Genomic DNA, 20511 nt, shown 5'->3' with positions numbered 1-20511 from the left:
AAAACAACATTGTAATGTTAGGCTGCTGAAATGAATAAAGTAAGCAAACAGCAGACCTTTTTTTGCGTGAAAGGCCCGTGAACCCGCTTCAGTCCTGGTACCCAACGCCAATTCTTAAGACTCAAACGGTGTTCGGAGCAACTTTGCAGCACCTACTAGGTCTGGGGGCTTCTCGTAAAAAAAACCCCACCAAAGCATATAGGGTGACTTATTTCCGATTTCGACGAACTACTTTTCACAAAGATCATCTAAGCGGAGTGTGGCTTGTCAGTTCAAGACTCTCTAGCGCAGCCTTGGGCACCCTCCAGATGCTTTTGGACTACAACTCCCATCAGCCCCTGTAAGCAACGTGTGAGGAGCACCCAAAACAAAACGCCTAATTCTCGTATAGGAAATACAGTATAAGTGCCCAGAATGGAGTATCTCCTCCCTGATGCAGAAAGAGAGCAAGGAAGAGGCGCGGGGCGGATAGGACTCTTTAGGGCTCAGTCCTGACCACTATGCCGCCCAAGAAGTGAGTTCTATAGGGAGAGCGGGGTTTACTCCTGTGTAAGCGGGCACAGAATTGCACTGCTGGCAAAAGACGTGTTTCTTCTCTCCCGCCCGCTCCTTCAACGCGCCCCTTGGAAGGAACTTCCTCGCTTCCAACCCCACACATTCGGCCCCCCCCCACCCGGCTCTGCTCCTTGCCCGTCACTTTGCCTACCTCACACCGCATTGAAAACTGCCACTTCCGGCTTCTATAACCAATAATACCTCCCCCCTTTTTCTGTGTGTCGGTTGAAAGTGCCCCGCCTCCTCCTTTCCCTTTAGCCAACGGGAAGCCAGCGCCTTTCCCTAGTTTCGGCCCCTCCACCCCCCTCGAGCGCTGCCCGTCCCACACACTTCCTCCAATGGGAACGGCGGCCCCGTCTTCGCCTGCGCCTATCCGGAGCCTGTGCCTCCTCCGAACCAATCAGTGGAGCGGCTAAGGCGCCGCTTCTTCCGTGCCCCGCCCCTTGGCTACCGGATGTGTGATGTGGCTCGCGGCGCTGCGTAACTATGGTAAGCGCGGCGGTCGGGGGGTTATTTGGATGGGGGGGGGGCTTCGGTTAGGTCGCCTTTGTCTCTGGTAGTCCGCCTGTATTTGTGAGTGGGGCCGTTGGGCTGAGAGATGGGCGCCGGGGGTGGTCTCTGCCCGTTTCCGCTCCTCCCCCGCTCAGCCTCTCTCTCACTACAATAGTGGCCTTTCCTTTAAAAAAAAAAAGGTTGTTGTCGTTGCAGCATCTTCCCTTTCCCAGAATGTGGTGGTGAAATTATCGTTTGTGAAACCTGCTTCCCCCTTTTTAACTTACAAGAGGTTCTTCTTGTTATATTTAAAATGCTGCCTTCTCACCTGCTATTCTAAATACTATACTCAGGGTCTCATATCTTCATTTTACTTTCCCCAAAGCAGCACTCAGATTCTTTAGGAGTTTTTTTGTGTGCTAATAATGACTGGTTAATAAATTAATAATAATTTGCATTAAATTGCAGAGGCCTTTGCGTGACTTTAAACTGTCCTCGCATCAAGATGCCATAGGTTTCCACGTAAAAAGCACTGGACAGTACCCGTTAAAATGCAGTGGCTAAACAATTGGAATTAGTGCCCTCTTGCATGTGTGCAGCAGCACAATCTTATCCCAAGTTTACATGGAAGTGGATGTGCACAGGACTGCAGTGTAGTGTTTTACATTATTTACATGTAACTATAGATAAAGGCACATGTACAAGCCATGCTGTTTACATAGGATTTCACTAATGGGGTTTTATTCAGTAGAAAGGTGCATATATGTGCCGAGCGCCAAACAGCTTTTGATATTTTGTTGGGATGAATAGTGAAACATCACCTTATATCTCTAGTTGCTTTTGAATCTTCGCTTGGTTTCAAAAGAGGTTAGTTGTGTGATACGAGTGGCTATTGTTTGAGGAAAAACTAGCTCAAAGTTTCCATCTGATGCACAGTCCTTGGTATTTGATTCTGGGTCCTGACCATAGTTCTTTCAAATAGTGAGACCACAGATGTTCTGGTATAAACTCTACTTTTTCTCTGCCTTTTTCACTTTACACTACACACATCACTCTCGTCTTTTTACATCAACTATAGCTGTCTGAGTTTGTGAGTTTAGAGTCAGTCCATCATACTTGAACATTGCCAAGAAATAGAATCCATGATTAGATAGGATAGATGATGAGATGCAGATAGGATACAAATCAGGCCACTGGTCTATCCAACTCAACATTGTCTACATGGATGGGCAATGGCTCTGCATGCTTTTAGGCAGAGGTCTTTCCCACCCTCCTTTTGGAGGTCAGTGATTCAACCCAGGATCAATGCATGCCAAGTATGGGCTCTACAGCTTGCTACTCAAGGATTTAAAAAATATTAAATTGTTTCTAAATGCTAACAAACAAACAGCTGAGCTGCAGCCCATCCTCAGAGATAGGAGAAGACTTAATTATCAATGGCTTGGATCAGCAGGAAAAAGCTTGACCACCACATCAGTAGTGTTCCCAAGCTTACTCCTTTAATTTTACCTTAAAAAGGAATGGCTGCAGTTAACACCTATGGGGAAAAGTAAAATGCTGGACTTGTGATAGCATTTCTTTGAGGGCAAAACCTGACCTTGTGTCCTAACGCTGTGTGGCCAGATCCTCACTGACAGGGTATCCCCTAAAGGAGAACAATGTGTCTGTGAGACTTCCGGTGCCCTCAGTATGTCCTTGAAATGCACAAGTCTTCCATTTGCACACACCCAGTCTTCCATAATTATGAGCATTTTGGTGGTTGTGTGGTACAAGCAGGAACTCTAGAGTTGCAGATAACTTTTTCATCAGTTGTTTTTGTTTTGAGAGTTGAAATGCCTGTTTAGTTTGTGGTCTGTATAGTGCTTATAAATACAGAGTTCCTGTAGATTATGTACTGTATTGAAAAGAAATCATATTTTTGTACCGATTTCTTTGCTAGGAGATTTAGGGTGTGTGCGCGTACTGGAATTGTTCACAACGTAAAGACGTACATAACGTAATGGGCCCCCAAAACTCACTTTTTCTACTCACTGGCAGGGAGGGATGCAGAAACAAATGGGGCAGGAAGATGATTTTCAAAAGTGAACCATAACTCCTCTTCTGTTTTACTTTTTTCTTTCAGTCTGCAATCTTCAATTTTCAGAGCCTACTGACAGTAATCCTTCTGCTTATATGTACCTGTGCATACATAAGATCATTGGCTCCCAGGTTACTGGATAATAATCAAACTGGGTATGTAACTCTAGAAATTTTGGGGGAGGGGGAATATAAATTGCATGTTTATAATTTCAGCATGATATCTGAAACAAATGATAGAGTAGACCCATTGAAATTAATGGACAAGTTACTTGCCCATTGATTTCACTGGATATCACCATTAATGGATTTTCTTCTCAGCTGTAATCATTGACGTGAGATCTGTGTCATAAGCATTTTAACCTTTGAAAGCCTAGCTAAACTATAATTCATTACAACAAATCTTCATGAGCTTTTGCTTCTTGGGGCATTAGGTGTTATATGATACCTTTGTTATCAATGCACACACAAGGTGGTTTAAGATTTTTTTTTTTAAACCCAGTGTCAATCAATTAAAATTAATGAAAGAACAGTTAAATCATAAAAGCAACATATCCTTAAAATCCCTAACTTCAAAAAAGAAAAGCCATCTGAAACAAAACTATCTTAAGTGCAAATTTTTGCAACAAAAACAGCCGAAAATCCTACTGGGCATGCCTGAGCCATTAAGCATGGGGTGGGTGAGTGTGTGTGTGTGTGTGTGTGTGTGTGTGTGTGTATATACACACACACATTGGACACTCGGGTTGCGAACGTGATCTGTGCAGGAGGCGCGACCTGCACAGATTTTTGCAACCCGCAGTGCCATGTCTGTGCATGCGCGGGTTGCGATTTGGAGCTTCTGCACATGTGCAAAGCGCCGAAACCCGGAAGTAACCCGCTCCGGTACTTCCGGGTTTCGGCGCGTCCGTAACCCGAAAACGCGCAACCTGAAGCATCTGTAACCTGAGGTATGACTGTGTGTGTGTGTGTGTGTGTGTGTACACACACACACACACACACACACACACAGTTTTCAAATTCTAGCCATAACTACTCTATCTCTATTAAAAAGGCATCCAATTATAAGCTTAAAATATGAAATGCTGCATTTTTCTAATTTCTCAAAATGGATTTTCAGATTATTGGGCATATTCTGGAAGTGTGCCAGGATTGGTAAGTGTGCATGTTCTGTTTCCCAAAAATATACTGTATTAGTGGATGTTAGTGTGTCATCTAAGCATGCCTTTATTTGCCTTAAAAAAATCTTAGTGGTATTATTTTCAAATACACAGCATGTACTTTTCTGCAATTTTAACTTTGATAAACAGACTGCTTAATGTAAGTGTTACTAGTATTAGGAATCAAAATGTGTAGACTTAAGAGCAAAAATGTTCTGTATACTGAATTGCAGTATTGCTAGCAAAAGTTCAAGCACTAAATTGCTCTAGACTCTCTGCCTGTCTCACGGGGTTGTTGTGGGATCAGTCTGCAAGGACTGCATGTATGCTACTTTGAGCTGCCTGTGGGAAGGCTATATGACAGAAAAATGTGAGGAGTGATGTGAGAGATTCAAGAATAGTCATGGTGCATGAGGTAAGGCACTGCTGTCCTGGCTAGAGTGGCACTTATGCTTGCCAGGATGGAGGTGGGGAGCGCTGGGTTAGTTGTGGCAGCAAACGCAAGTGTGTCAACCTGCATCTGCTACCACTGCCACCCTGATATTTCTCCCATCCTCCCTTCCACTCTACCCTGCCACACCACTACAACTCGAAGGGTGGTGCAGTGGCAGCACCACACTTCATGTGCCATGAGTGCCTATAGATTTTGTTCTGTCCTCAGCACATAAATGCAAACACAAGAGAAGCTGTGATTTAGAAAGGGGCACAGGAGGAAAGCGTTAAGCACTCTAGAATGCCACTTCCCCAATCTTCAAAGCAGCACATGAGGCTAATAGTTATCAAAACAAAAATTAATCACTTGTTCAAAAACCTGTTGTGCCTAGTTTTGACACAAAAGATGTGGCAGGTTTGGCATGACCTTATTAGAATCATAATTTCTTGTCTGGAGAGCCAAAAATTCTAGCAGACATTATGTGATTCTCCCCCTCCTGCCTTCTGACTGTTTTAGCACTTGTTCTCTTTCTGTAAAAGGATAAACACAAAGCTACATCAGTGTAGAATGCAATTCTGCCCCTTGTGTTTAAACAGCCTTTTTCATGTCTGCACCTTTGAGCAGACAAGCTGTTGCCTATTTGTAAAGTAGTGCTAACAGGCGTTGAATCCTAATTGATGATGGATGCCTCTCTCAAGAAAATTAAGAACAGAAAAGTACAACATGTAAGAAAACTGTAGGAGGTGGACTTCCTCAACATTAATTCTAAGCAGATGTGAAATTGCAGACGTTAATTTGCACAGCTATTTGCAGTTTAATTAAATGTGTGCCAGATGATGACAGTGTCTCGTAATGTAATTGTGGTGGCCCTCACTTGTGCAAAGACTCAGTGAACTGTTTCTTTGCTGTGGAAAAATTTCTCACTAAGCAGCCAGCTTGTGTGAGCGGATACTTGTATGCATATTCCTTTGAGCACACCACCAATACAAAAGCATTAGCAATGCCATCTCCCAACTCCTCGAAAGATTCCATCAACAGTGTCTCTGAAAAAAATTACATATCTCTTGGGAAGACAGGCGAACTAATATCAGTGTACTGGAAGAAGCAAAGATGACCAGTGTCAAAGCAATGAATCTTCAACATCAACTTTGTTGGACTGGTCATGTTTGGATGCCTGATTATTGTCTTCCAAAGCAATTACTCTATTCCCAACTCGAGAATGGAAAGCAAATTACCAGAGCACAACAAAAGAGGTTTAAATGCACTCTCAAGGCAAATCTAATAAAAAGTAACATAAACACTAATAACGGGAAAACAATTGGAGAACAGCCTTTACCAAAGGTGTCATGGACTTTTAAGATGCACGAATTCAAGGTGAAAAGGAGAAACGAGCTAAGAGGAAGGCACGTTTGGCAAACCCTCACCATGATCAACTCCCACCCAGAAACCTATGTCCCCACTGTGGAAGGACATGTGGATCCAGAATTGGCCTCCACAGTCACTTATGGACTCACTGCTAAGACCATGTTCATGGAAGACAATTTTACTCAGCTACGAGTTATCACCAAAGAAGAAGAATTATATTTCATGCTTAACATACTCTGGGTATTACAGCATTTATTCAGTTAAATGTTATGGTGTTTGTCCAAATGTTACCCACCATAGATATATGGCAACAATTGTTCACTACAAGAGAAACATTTTTGACATGTTTCTGCTTTAGGGCAAGGGTGGGGAATTTCTTTTGGCTCCATGGACCAGATAATTATTAGGATCATACTTGCAGGCCAAATTTGACAGGTGGGTGGGGCTGCCCACCTGTCAAACTACCTGACATCATTAATTACATTGAGCGATTGACAAGCAGGCCCCACCCACCTAAAATCCATTGTGCAGGGTTTCCAAGCACCTAGCAACCCACAGAGACTGAAAGGAAGTATGGGCGCTGTCATAATGCCCTTTGCCAAATTGGTTTTTGAAGTAGCCCATTTAAGCTGGCAGGAGATAGGGGAGAAGAGGCTCCTTCTCCCCTCCCACATCAACGTCCACTATCCACCCGCTCAATTACCGGTAAAGGAAAAGCACACAGCTGTTTCACAAAGGACTTTTGCAAAGGGCTTCAATCTGCGCTCACCAACAGGGAACAGAGCCAATGCAGCATTAAACCCAGTGGCATCACCAGTGATGTCTACAAACGGCATGGTTTAGCAACTATGACCTTGTGGGCCAAATTGTACCCCCTGATGATACAAGACTGGCGTACAGGCTGGAGGCTGCCCATGTCTGTTTAAGGCTTGTAGTACATATTAGCAGTTTCAAACTCTTGTGCAAGGGGAAGCTTGTTAAGAAGATTTAGGGGAGGGCTGAGCGGTTACAAGGAGGGGGGATTACAAACTTAAAATTGTAAAAGAGAGGCTGTATTTGTGTTTCTCTTGTGCCCTTGATGCACTTTACCCCTGAAATGCTGCAGATTTACCTTACAAGTAGTGTTCCTATAGCCTTCACTGGAAGTGGTCTGGGCAGAAAATTGGGCTGATATTGACACATTTTGCATATTTGTAGATATTGCATTGGGGCAGGGGTGGTCGTACCTTCTCTCTGTCTATGCTCTGTCTATCCTATCCAGTTGTGTCCTGCTTGCACAATAGACTGTTGTTCATACAAATAGCATGTCTCCTTCATCTCCATCTCTTCACCTTCCTGTAGATCCCAAAAACGTGCTTGGAATTCTAATTTTCGGTGTCTTTTCCCTTGCAGATCTCCCTGCTTCACGTTACTGCATTTCTTTCAAGCAGTCATACTCACTTGTGTGATGTGAACTAGCCAGTAATTCAATTTTGTTTCTTTTTCCAGGCGAGCGGAAGAGCCCTTATGTAGCTGTGTGCTGTATTGCGATGGCCTTCAGTATTCTATTTATACAGTAAAAATGGGGAAATGTCAGGAATATATTTGTCAAGCGCATACGGAATAAAAGACTCGGGGAATACAGAAGAGATGAAAAATATGTTCTACACTTCATTTTCTTTGTTAATGCTGGACAAGATACACCTTTGACAATTTGTTTCCATATTTCAGTTAGGGGAGCAGTGGTGTATTAAATTATAAAAATGCAGTTATTAATTAACACTGTCATACTTCTGCCGAATTCTTTTATGTGAACTGTATTCTGAATTTCAGATGAGACATTTTAAGATGGACAAAGTAGAAACCTCTCTTTGAGAATTGAATTGCTATTAAAATACAAAACCTTTTAAAAAGTTTATATTTTTTGCAACAACTTTTGATTTTAAAAATATAAAATCACAAAGATAGAATTCCAGTGTCACATTAGCAAACACGATTGGGCTTCTCCTTCTCCTTCCCCAATGGCCCCTGTGCCTTCTCCAGTCTTTTCTGGAGGATTCCCACAACATGAAAATGCAGGAGGAAGGAGACGAAGGAGAAGTGCTGTTTGCATGAGCGCCTGCCTTTTGTGCAAGCAGGACGCCAAAGCTGGATATCACCTTGAAACAATAAAATCTTAAAAGCATAGGCAGAGACAAAGTTAAATCAGATCAATATTGTACCATTATCAATAAGAGTGGTGGTGTAATAAGCAGTAGAGATTGAGGTAAAGCAGGGATATATGCAAAAGTTCAAAACAATGTTTCAGATTAGAAGCACATTAAATTTGTGATTGTTTTATACACACACACAGGCACACATATAACTACAGGTTGAAAATATTTTTAAATTAGTTGTTAAAATACCTGTAAAATAAAAGTAATACATTTTACAAAGATTGAATCCTGTTCGCAATTACTTCAGGCAAACGCTGCTCTGTATTAAAGTCAACACTTAACAATCAAGTATTTTTGGTTTATTCTGATTTTTTAAAAATAAACATTTATATAATAACGTGCTGTGTGCTTATGATCTCTGCAGGCTATTAAATTCTGGAACTTGTCTTGAATGTATGAGAAATATATTTGTTTCTCCTTTTATGAAATCCAGAACTTTTCCTGAAACCTGGCTTTTATATTCATTCAGTAGTTGTATCTGCTGGATTTCACTACAGCTCATACAAAAATTCAGAAAGGAACAATTGATAATACTGGCTTATTTATGAACTGAGCTTTTATAATGTGGCCATCCTATTTCTGCTTAGCTATCTTTATATTAGGGCTACTGTAAACAACAACAACCAGAAACCCTCTGGATTTTGTGCTTATTTAACAAGTAATGCTAATATCCTTGGACCTTCAAGTGTATTTTTGTACTCAGTGATGTGTTCAGTTTCTTACAACCTTCTGACAATTCTCTTTACAATACGTTATGTTATATTTTTCAAAATTGCAGTAATTGTATAAATAACAGGATGAACAAGCGCAAAATTAAAGAAAGGTCATTGTTGAGCAGTTGTTGCTAAACTCTTGTGTGGAAAATGGTGTGTATTTTGGAGGATATTTAGCAGGCAGTATTTTTCACACAATTAAGATGTAAATTTATTCATGAAACTGAGAGGCGATGTCAGCAGCCAATGGATTCATATTCTTTGAAAGCAGTGTGGCATGGCATAATCCTGCATGTAGCATTTGCAGAACAAGAATGCACAGAACTCCCAATATGCACATCACAATTTGTTGTGTGTGAAGTTTCTGAAAACCTGATCAGAAGGGGCCAACCATGACTACTTCAGAATGCTGTGTTTATGCATTGTTTCCTTTTTATGAGTGGTCAAAATGTATGCTTTTCTGATCTGTTCATATACCTCTCCACAGAGTTTCTAAAAACCTGTTTTCTGACCATGTTTTTAACAATGGCAGTTCCATAACTATAATCAAGCTCCTGAATACAAACCTGAGAAAACAAATAAAATTTGTTATCCTTGAGAAAACGCATCATGCACATTGATTCAAAATTTATTCTGAAAAGATGTTCCTTTTTTTAAAAGCAGTAATGTTAAGAGAAATTCATTTCAGAAAGTTCATGCCTGTTCAAATGTTTCCAAATGTGATCAGGAAATACAAAATATATTACATTGTATCCTGTATTGAAGTATTCAGTTTATAATATCCATTGTTTATAAATGTTTGTTCCCAGAATTAAAACACAGTTACAATTGGGGATTAAAAAAAAATTAAGTAGCTCAAAGCAGAATGTGTTTACAATGTTTATGAAAAGTTTCAGTTTTCCACAACCCCTTAAGTAGCAGGAAGCAGAGGGTAGGAAAAAATAGACAGTAGTCTGCATGGAGAAAAGTAGAAAGTGGTGTTCTCCACGGATTGGTATCAGGACCTGTGATTTTTAACTCATTCATAAACAATCTAAAGTTAGGGGTTAGCAGTAAGGTAGCCAAGTTTGCTGATGATACTAAATTTTTCGGGGTCAGGGCTTTTTTTCAGCCAAAACTCAATTCCGGCACCTCTTAGGTGGGCACCATTGGCATTTTAAGAGAACAAGGGAGGCGTTCAAGGTGAGTTCCTGCACCTGTTTTTCTAGAAAAATAGTATTCTTCATGGTCATTAAAAATTGCAAAGAGTTCTGAAATGACCTCTCCAAACTGAATGAATGGGTGGTAAAATGGCAGATGTAACTGATAAACAAGTGTGAAGTGATGCATATTGTTACAAGGAGCCAGGGGTGGAGCAGAACACGGCAACATCACCCTAGTGGATGGAGACCCCCATCCCCCTGCCACACAAGGGAAAGATGGAGCAACCGCTCCTGGCCAGTGGTGGTAGCAGAAGGAGCCACTGGCCACCAAAGTGCCACACCCAGCTCCACATTTGCCCTCCTGCCCTTTGAACAATAGGGGCCCCTGACCCTTTCAAGGAAAAATGGGGTTGGCCCCTAAGAGTTGGTGCCTACGTTGTGTTTTTAAGTTCCTTAAATCGTATTGTGATCTTTTAATAACGAGCTTTAGCACATACGCCTAGCGCAAACTCTAGTCAGAAAATATTTGCATTAACACGTTCTTTTTCAGCCCAAGGCTGCATTGCCCTATACGAGAATGAATTTGGAAGAGACCTAAAAGCCTCAAGCCATAGCTGGGTGAACAGCATATTCCTTAAATATGGAGAAAACAGTGATGGTATTGTGTGGGTGGGGGAACGGATTTTGTATTTCTTCATTGTAAAGAATCCTGCAGTGTATAACTAGCTTTAAATACTCCAGTAAGATGAAGTCTTCCTGGCAATCTTGAACTTTCCAATTCTAGCAATTAACATGAATGACTCTAGCACTTAGGAACGACATGTCTGGTTAAAGAGTACAGACTCCAACTGAACTTCTGTAGTGTGGCAAATGTGCAGTCAGATAGCGAGTGTGCAGTTATGTGAATACTTGGCAGGAGAGAGAGGTCCTCAGGGAAGGAAGTTCTTTGGAAGAGAATCGTGAGGAAAAATGGCCTCACATACTCTTGATGTACGTCCAGTTTCACCTCAAGGGCACTAATGTTTTGCGTAATCCTAGGTTTGACGTAGAGACTCAAAATGTTGAAAATGGGACAAAAAATGCTTCTGGCTCTTCAGGAGCTCTTGACTTGTCTCTTTATATACAGATAACGGACTTAGAGCAACCTCTGAACACATGGCCGTGTTCACCAATTGGTTTTCTCATCCTTTCAGAACTTGCTTCTTCCTTTGTCACATTTACAGAGAATGAGGAAAGGGTAGGTTCTGCTTCTTTTGAGTGCCTCTTTATGATTGTGGGTTTAAAACTGTGAGTGCCATATTGGAAAGAGAGTTTTATTCTGATTAACCTTGGAATCACATATAGTGTCACATCTACACGGTACATTTAAAGCACATAGCTTCCCACAAAGAACCCTGGGAACTGAAATTTATCCCTCAGAGCTACAATTGCCAGCACCCTTTAAAAAACTACATTTCCCAGGATTCTTTGCGGGGGAGCCAAATGTTTTAAATGAGCATTAAGCCTAGGATGGGGATGTGACCTAGTGCACATGGCCTCTTCAGTTTGTTGGATGGTAGAGAAATGGATACTGGAGTGTGGACGATTGTACAACCAGATTCTTAGTGGTTTGTTTCGTTGGTTTTGGTTAGTTGGTTTTCCGCCCCTACAGTATTGCAAATCACTGCGCGCTTTATATATAGAAAGAAAGAGAGAGAGAGAGAGAGCCAAGCCTCAAGCTGATACTAAATGAAAAGCTTTATTCTTTTCCCCTCAACACCCCACTCCTCTCCAATAATATCTTGGTGCCGACAGCTCTTTAGGAACTTGTCAGTAAAAGTGCTAATTTTGAGAGAGTTGCTTTAAACAAACAAAAGCAAGGGAAAATAATCCAGTGCAAGTTCTTTGCAGACTAGACCCACTGAAATTAATGGACATGGCAAACTTACGTCCATTAATTTCAGTGGGTCTCCTTTGAGTAAAACTTAGTGGGCTATAATGCATATCCCCAAATAAGCTTTTATTAGATTTCAGCTGAGTATTTTGCAATGGTGGGGGGGGGGGAGGCACAACCCTTTTGGTTCAGTAGCAGCTTGTGATTGGTTCATTTTTCTCTAGTTCTTTCTGTCTTCTCCCTCACTGTTTTAGAGGACTTTCCCCCATATTTTACATGTAAATAATAAACAAACAAATACCTTGGGGTGGGATTCATTTAATGAACCCCAACAGTGAAAGCCCTGTATTAGGCACAACAGGGCTTCCCCTCTCCTACCTCATGTGCTGCCCGTGCCCTCCAAAATTGCCCCAGGGAGGTCAGGGGAACCCCCAGATCAGCACATGGAGGGAGGGGAAATCTTTCTGTCTGGCAAGCTGCTATGCTTGCTCAGATGTAACATTCAGCATAGCATGATGCTGAATTCTACCCTTGAATGAATAAATATCCATATTTTAGAACGTTGACAGCTGCCTCTTTTCATAATCCAGAAAACCTCCTAAATAACACCCGAGTTTTGTGAGTAAGGGAAAGTCTAGCAAAATAATGGATGTGTTTATACACACCCAGAGGAACCGCAAAGAAATAATAATTCTAAGCCACTGGCAAGCTATGCTTCTCAACATATACTTCCACTACCACCTTTAAATATGTACCACAGGAATGAAAGAATGCAGCTAGCTTTATTGCATCCACCAGCCAAGTTCACTAGGATTTCTGATTTCCCTGCCATCTATGCTGACCACATGTTTCTGCCCACCCCATCCCCTCTAATTAATGAAGGCAGTGAATGTACTGCCAGGTGGTAGCTCTCCGTTTTACTGGAATAAGCATTAACTGTAAAACGTGAAACTCTCTGACTTCTGACGTCAGTGGCAAACTTTCAACCAAGGTCTTGTTATCAATTAGCTGAGACTGGTGAGAAGGACGAAATCCTCTTGCAAGTCATGGCTTTTAAACTGTTATGACTGCAACCCTATACCCACTTACCTGGGAGTAAAGACCCACATCTCAATGGAACTTCCTCCATGCATAGAATTGCATTGTTAAAAAGTTTTTCTAGATCAAAAATTAAGAGCTAGAATTCTGCTTCATTGCTACTGTATTAAAATTTGGGGGTTTTCTTTTGTAAGTGTAAGATGCAGACAGTTGTTTCCCTTACATAGCTGGTAACAAAAATAAAAGGTTGGACAATAATTTGCATTTTCTATCATTGCCAAAGCTAACAAGCTGCTTTGGCTGTTGAATGTCAGAACATAGAGTAGGTAGTTTTAACATCTTGCTTGCATGGTTTGTGTGCAAATGAAATCAGAAAGATCTTGGAGTGGGGTAATCTGACCACCCTCATGCTCTGAGATGATGAAAGACAAATTGGATTGCAGTCCCACCCCCCGTGCATTTATTGATTGATTTTCAAGAACACAAATTAAACAATGAATCTTGAAATTAAATTACAACACTCTTCCTCTCAATGCTATTTTTAACATAGTTACCAATGTTTTGATCTATTAAAGGCAGTGGGATCAATGAAGTTATAGGATAAAGCTGTGATCCCAAACATTAACTTGAAAATGAATCCAACTGGTATCAACTGGACTTGCTTCTGCTACCAACATACTTAGAGATTGTTTGTGCTTCCTATACTACTATACTGTCATTCTAGGGCAAGCCAATCTAGAAAAACTACAGTGTTTTCCATCTGATTGAATTGCCACCAAACAATCGGATCTCAAGAACAGGCCATTTCTAATCTTTATTTCTAGACTTCTGATAGCACATCACCCAATCTGCAATCTCCCCTCTGTTCATCATCATCAATTTCTATCACCAATTAGGGGTGGGGGGGTGTTACAGATCTAATCAGGAAAATCTCATTGTCATTGGCTGACTTCATCTCTTTATTATATGTTGTTTTAGAGGATGGACAAGAAAATAGAATTGCCAGAAACCAGTCATTATTAAAATGAACCTTACCCAGTAATACTTCATGAACTTTATCACACAAAACCAGTGCTTTTTTTCTTTAAAAATGAGTAGGGGTACTCTCAGTTTGACTCAAGAAAATCACCATTTTATAGTTCAAATCGGGGAAAATAAATACAGTAAATGGACAAAAGTACAAAGATTCACAAAATGTTTAGGGGTATGCGTATCCCCTTGTACACCCCCCCCAAAGCACTGCTTAAAACTAGAGAACAGAACAATGCATCTATTTGTTTTTAAATTCACACAATTTGCTTAGCTTGACTTCAAACTTCATATAATAAAGAGATGAAGTCAGCCAATGACAATGAGATTTTCCTGATCAGATCCATAACTTTTTTTTCCTAATCAAGGATGGATAAAGCATAAAATAAAAAGTGGTAAGTAAACATAAGGGTTAGTAGTGTTTTCTCTTTCCTTCATTCTTCCCTTTCCACCATTCTCTCATATTGTCAGCCCAACTGAATATTATTCTAGAAAAGTTGTTGCCAAATCTGAAAAAAAGTCAGCAGTGACAGAGAACTTTATTTAGTGAAAGCCTGAAATCCACATTGTGGATCTTTCTAGCATTAGTATTAATATTTCTGACGTTTGAATATCATGCAGTGCTAACAGCTTGGCTTTATGCATTTTTTTTTACTTGGAAGAAAGGCCCCTGATTTCATGGAGCCTGCTCTCTGGTAAGTGCGTAGGAAACATTTCAAAGTCTCAGGTGAAATTGTTTGGTTAATGACCCACCTGGCCTGGAAGACAGTCTGTGTGTAATTGTTCACCCTATTCCCCACACGTCACATATTTGGCAAAGCACAGGTTCTTCTGTAGCCAAGTGTGTTGAGAGATATAGCCATGTGGGGCTTCACACAGAGGAGAAAAAGCATGATTACTGTAAAGTTAACAAATGCTGGGTGTCCATCACAATGACAGCTGAGGGTGGGGAAGGGAGTGGGGAAATTAGCGTCCTGAGCATGAGAAATGAATGTTCAATTGTTTGGTTTTTCACCCTTCTGTCTAACCTCATATTCCCTTCCCTGTTTGTTTGGATCCAAGTCTGCCACACTTGAGCACCTGCTTCCTGTAGCAACCCTTATGGGCCACTGAGAATGAAGTACTTCTTGTTTTTGTGTGTTACTCTCGCTCAGATGGGAGGTGATGACCTCCCTGGTTTAGGAAAAGAAATCCTGCAACTTGATAAAATGATTCAATATGTGCTTGTGGAATCCGAACTGAAGACAAGACATTATTCCCACATGCCACATATCCACTCCTTTTGCACTTGGAAAACACATTTATGAAAGAAAGTGAAGCACATTCCTCAACAGTGCGCAACAGGACCACCGTATTCACACAGAGTGCCTCTGTGAGATTTCACTGTCATGAAAAGACCTCAGCTTTTCTTCTCATAATGAAATACTGTATGATCTGAAGACCAGTATCCAGATGCTATATCCTAAGAGTGCAAGGAAAACAAAGGCCAAAGGTCATGTTATGTCAAATTCATATTGGAATTTAATTTCAAACGATTGCCACTCTGTGTGGGGTGAGAGATCTGATCCAGGGCATGAGTGCGACAGGCAGTTAAGGGTTTAACCCTCCCCTCCTCACCTACCCAAGGCTGCGATTTGCATCTGTACCCCATTTCAGCAGCCATGACACATCTAACACTGAACCTGACCCCAAGTACAATGCATTTTGTGCATATTATTGAGTCATACATTATGTGCAGGGAGAGCTCATCAGTTCTTTGCTGGGCCACCAGCCTTAGCCCAAATAAGCCCTCCAAGGCTACCAGCCTTTATATGGAAGAAGAGAAAGCAAAAAGCTGTCCAGGTGCCTCAAAGTAGTATTTTTAAACTCAGTAGGACTCCATGACTAAGCAAGCTGTGGGCTGTAGTAAGTAATGCTTATTTCACAAATATGGACAATTATTTGCTTAATTGGGATGGAACTAGGAGATATGCTGCACAAGGTGCCATCGAAAATAGTGGGCCCCAATCCACCTGGAGGGGGGTTACACCCAGGGCACATGCTTAAGGGGGCATGGCTCTCACATTCCCACTCAGTTCCTTTTAACTGCTGGCATTATTCGGGAATTCTCACATATCGTTATCTATAGAATCTATAGACAAACCACCCATTATCCATAAACCACCCATTTATTCTTCCTTCTACTAGTCTGGCTTGCATTAAATGCTGCATTCCCCTTATGAGTTAAAAAGGTATATTTGACTATAAATGCTGCCTTTTAGAATCTATATGATTTGCAGGGGGGACAGGGACAATCCAAGGCCATTTTGAAGTTCTCTTTTAGTAATGACATTGGATTTACATTTTACTCTGACAATCATTTTGCATATGCATAAAATGTATGAGCATGAATACAGCAGTCCTACTTACTGATGTCACAACGGTTGTCTATGATATCTGGTATTTTGCTGTCATTACAGTGGTAGGTACCTCAGCTTAAGAACTTAATTCGTTCTAGAGGTCTGCTCTTAACCTGAAACTGTTCTTAACCTGAGGTACCACTTTAGCTAATGGGGCCTCCCGCTGCCGCCGTGGGATTTCTGTTCTCATCCTGAAGCAAAGTTCTTAATCCGAGGTACTATTTCTGGGTTAGTGGAGTCTGTAACCTGAAGCGTCTATAACCTGAAGCATCTGTAACCCGAGGTACCACTGTATTGCAGAATTCTAATGGTCTCGTTGAGTTTAATTTCTGCCGGGATAAAGCAAAATCCTCTTAAAACATCTCTCAGCAGCTCTGCCTGAGGGAGGAAAGTTTTACTGCCAATAACTCTAAAGAGGTGAAGTTACTCTTGCAAAATTTATGTCTTTAAAAATTGCCTTTCACAAATGTGGCACATGTGAGAACGTACTCAAGGAAGTGCAAAAAATGAATACCCAAATGGATGCTTTCCCTTCCCATATGTGCTACTTAAACATGACTACTCCTGTGATTTACTGCACTTTTAATGACAGGTTTACTACAACACATTATTTCCCTAGGCTCCTCTGTATCTTTATGTTATGCGTTATCCACAGGTGAGACACAGTCAGCCCCTAACTTTACAAAACAAAAGCAATGAGAGGCTGATATAGACAGTGGTTATCTCTCCCCAGATTTTCAGAAAACGGTGGGCAAACCCTAACATTATTCTTTTCCATGCATTAAAACAACTTTTGCTGACTTGGTGCCCTTCAGATGTGTTAGACTACACCTCCATCATCCCCACCAAGCAGGCCATGGAATGGGAGTTGTAGCACTGTGAGGAGCCTTAACAAGCTACAGTCCCCATAATTCTTTGGGGAGTGATGGCTGTTGACAGTGGTATCACAGTGCTTTAAATGCATGTGGATTTGGCCTTCGTCGGGTTCTACTTTGTCCACACTTTTATGGTGAGGAGGGGAAATGGGCTAGATAAAATGAAGAACAATGGCCTGGATACCAAAGAGCCATCCAGGAATGGTAGGACTCCTTCCATTAGTTGAGGAAAATGGTGTTCCATCTAGGCTATTACTAGAGTATGGCGATGGGGTGGCACGCTGCTGCAAAGGATCACCCAACCCTCTGGAGCAGATTTTTGAGGGGCAAATGATCTGCAGGAGGAAGAGAATAGCATCAAAAAATACTACTCCCCCTTCTGCTGGCAGGAGCACCCCATTAGCCCAACTCCTTTCATCAGACACTTCTACCAGTGAAACTACGTACAGTTAGGAAATGACAATATTTTATGTCAAACTTCCTTTTATAGCGAGACTATTCCAATTTATTTTGCTCGTCCTAGACACTGGTATCTTTTTGAGGCATCTGTTTTATTACTAACCTATGGTAGGGTGTGATTTATTTATTTTTTAAAGATGTGGTTTTTTAAAAAAATATTTATCATATTAAATCTAGAAACACTTTCACAATCATGCATTTTAAATGTTATCTGTTGCAGGGAGTTGTGCTTTCTCTCTTTTATATTTGTCGTGCTTTAAAATAATCATTTAGATATGCTGAAAGAGTCTATTTGTCATCATAAGCTTTCATCACATGCAGAGGATTAGCCAGGAGACACAAAAGGCCCTTGTTTTACTATGTCAACCTGTCACATCCAAAGCTTCAGATAAAACAGACCTCCAGGTGATTTCAAGGTTTGATGTGGGGGGGTTGGGGGGGGCGAACCCCATTAAAAACTATGCACATAAAGGATTATGCATAGCAGTTATCCAAAGAGTGCCCTTCAGAGGGAAGGGGAAGGGGTATAAGGGCAAAAATTAGAAATGTTAACTATAAAGCTACCAAACTCTCCCTCCTATTTCCCTCTCAATTAGATTATCTTTGTATTTCGTGTTAATCCAGCAAATTTCAGGCTAAAATAGAAATTCTCTTTGAATTTCATGTTAACATGGCAGATTTTAAATTAATTCTATTAGAATATGAAATATGAAAATACCTGACGCAAGTGATGAATACTAAATTGGAAGCAAATAAATGAGGGGGTGGGGAAATGTAAGAAGAAACCCATATATCATCATTGTCTCTTCAAATATACGTATGGTGTATATATGGGTGACCTAGTTCACTCATTTTAAGTGTGATAAACCATACGAAAATATCTTTAGAATAACAAAGAAAACTCCTTTTCATGTGCGGTTTAGTAGGAGAGCAATTCACTAGGGATGGAGAAGCATCTGTTTGCAAAACTCAGGTGGTTTATAAGGCAATTGTTCATTGCAAGTCTTCTGAAAACCTTGAGATGTTTTGCCCAGGGCCACCTTTAGCATATGCACCGCTGGGGTGCAAGGATCCGCCCAGCACCCCCAAATTTAGTTGAGCCCCAAATTAACTTTTATTATGTATCTGTCACTATTATAATTTGATAAATAGCTGCTGCAAAGCAAGGTCTGTTTTGTATGATACATTCTGTAATTAGGAACAATAAATTTGTGACAGCTCTATTGCATAAGGTATTTGCAGTACACATATTTACTCTTCAACATAACTGCAACCAAGATCACAGCCTTCTTCAGTTCCCATTTGCATATATTTTGAAAGGAAAATATATTTCTGACAGGATTCCTTTGTATTTTGTGCAAAGTGATCTAATGCTGCTACTCTTTGGAAATTTATCTGCAATAATGAATATTCACAATGCTTTTCCTTCCATAAATCTATTTGCTGATGAAAATTAATTTTTGCAGATGTGGGCAGAAATGATTTCATCAGCTTGTAGTCCAGCATATTTTCTTCTACAAATATTTGCCAAGCCTTTCAGACACATTCTAGCTAAATTCCTGGAATGAAATTTGAACACTTAAGCTTGCAGCTAAGATACAATGGTCCAAGCTTACATCTTGGCTATGGCAATGCCTTTCAGGGGTTTCAATACAGGACACGTTCCAACTTGCCAGCACTTTAAAATCTGAAAGAGAAATAATTAGTCCCTCATTCCTGAAAGTAAAGCTCTTTCCCCCACACTTCTGAACTGTCAACAAATGTACTTCCCACTGGCTTTTGTCATCCTTATGCTCACCATTGACTTTCTAATTCTAACCATCATTTTTCTGAATGGCACTAGTAATTTCATGCACCTGCAAAAATGAAGAATTTGGATATGTGAAAGCTTTTACAATAGGACTAAAAGTGAGAAGAGCATGAGAGAGAGAGAGAGAGAGAGAGAGAGAGAGAGAGAGAGAGAGAGAGAGAGAGATGGATGAGATATGCAGGCATAAGAATGAGTGCAGGGCCAGCCCTATCATTAGGCAGAGTGAAGCAGCTGCTTCAGGCAGATGATGCTGAGGACAGATGTACCATGCAGCCTGCCCTGGACCCCCTTAGCCAGCATTTACCAACCTGGTCCTCTCTAGATGTTTTGGACCGCAACTCCCACCAGCCCTGTCCAGCACAGCTGTGTAGTTGTAGTCCAAAACATCTGGAAAGCACCAGCTTGGCAAAAGCTGGTCTAAGCAATCCAGTTGCCCTCAGGTGCAGATGAAAACATTGCCCCATCAACAGTATGTACATAGCTGCCAGTCCAGTCAGCGTCTAAACATGGCATGGAGGAGGAGTGTTGGGGCTATCTTGTTTTCAGGCGGCAAAATGTCTTGGGCCACTACAGAGGGGGAAAGAGACAAGTTGAAAATTAAGGATGCAGAGAAGATTAGGGTTTAAAAAGCCCACCAAAACCCAGCAATCTCCCCCACTCTTGTTGTGAAGTGCCTGTCATTTTGGCACTGACTTAACAATATAAAAGATCGTTTGTGTCTTGTCTTATTGTCTATAAATCTGTCTCATTAGAAAATTCTCTGGGGCCTCATCAAAAATGAAGCAAAAATAAAATGGCCCTGAGAGACAAATCGGAACGTATGCTGCCTGAGCAGGGGTATAATTAAACAGGAAGAGAGAGAAACAGGAGGACTCTCTTCCTGGAGAGAGACAGAGT

General features: G+C 41.0%; 2 protein-coding genes across 12 annotated transcripts in view; one reads left to right on the top strand and one right to left on the bottom strand.

Moving 5' to 3' along the window:
- The window catches only part of XRCC4 (X-ray repair cross complementing 4), a 103352-nt gene extending 102498 nt beyond the window's left edge, over window positions 1-854 (bottom strand). For 5 of the 11 annotated variants that reach the window (XR_014539819.1, XR_014539820.1, XM_083577108.1 and 2 more), the window contains exon 1: window positions 707-846. The gene's annotated coding sequence lies outside the window, so the exon portion shown is untranslated. Of the gene's footprint in view, window positions 1-706 lie in introns of all 11 variants that reach the window. The other 6 variants (XR_014539817.1, XM_083577111.1, XM_083577113.1 and 3 more) reach the window with 4 other exon arrangements.
- Window positions 855-911: 57 nt separating this feature from the next.
- On the top strand, window positions 912-9125 carry TMEM167A (transmembrane protein 167A). The gene is made up of 4 exons (XM_083577252.1): window positions 912-1044; window positions 3170-3279; window positions 4244-4278; window positions 7570-9125. Exons 1-4 carry the CDS (start codon window positions 1042-1044, stop codon window positions 7638-7640), a joined length of 219 nt encoding a protein of 72 aa, XP_083433378.1. The 5' UTR covers window positions 912-1041; the 3' UTR covers window positions 7641-9125.
- Window positions 9126-20511: the final 11386 nt, after the last annotated feature.

Source organism: Podarcis filfolensis (genome assembly GCF_964270895.1).
Source record: "Podarcis filfolensis genome assembly, chromosome: 11".
NCBI classification, from domain to species: Eukaryota; Metazoa; Chordata; class Lepidosauria; order Squamata; family Lacertidae; genus Podarcis; species Podarcis filfolensis.
Note: the sequence above shows the minus strand (reverse complement) of the source record. Positions and strands in the feature narration are given on the sequence as shown.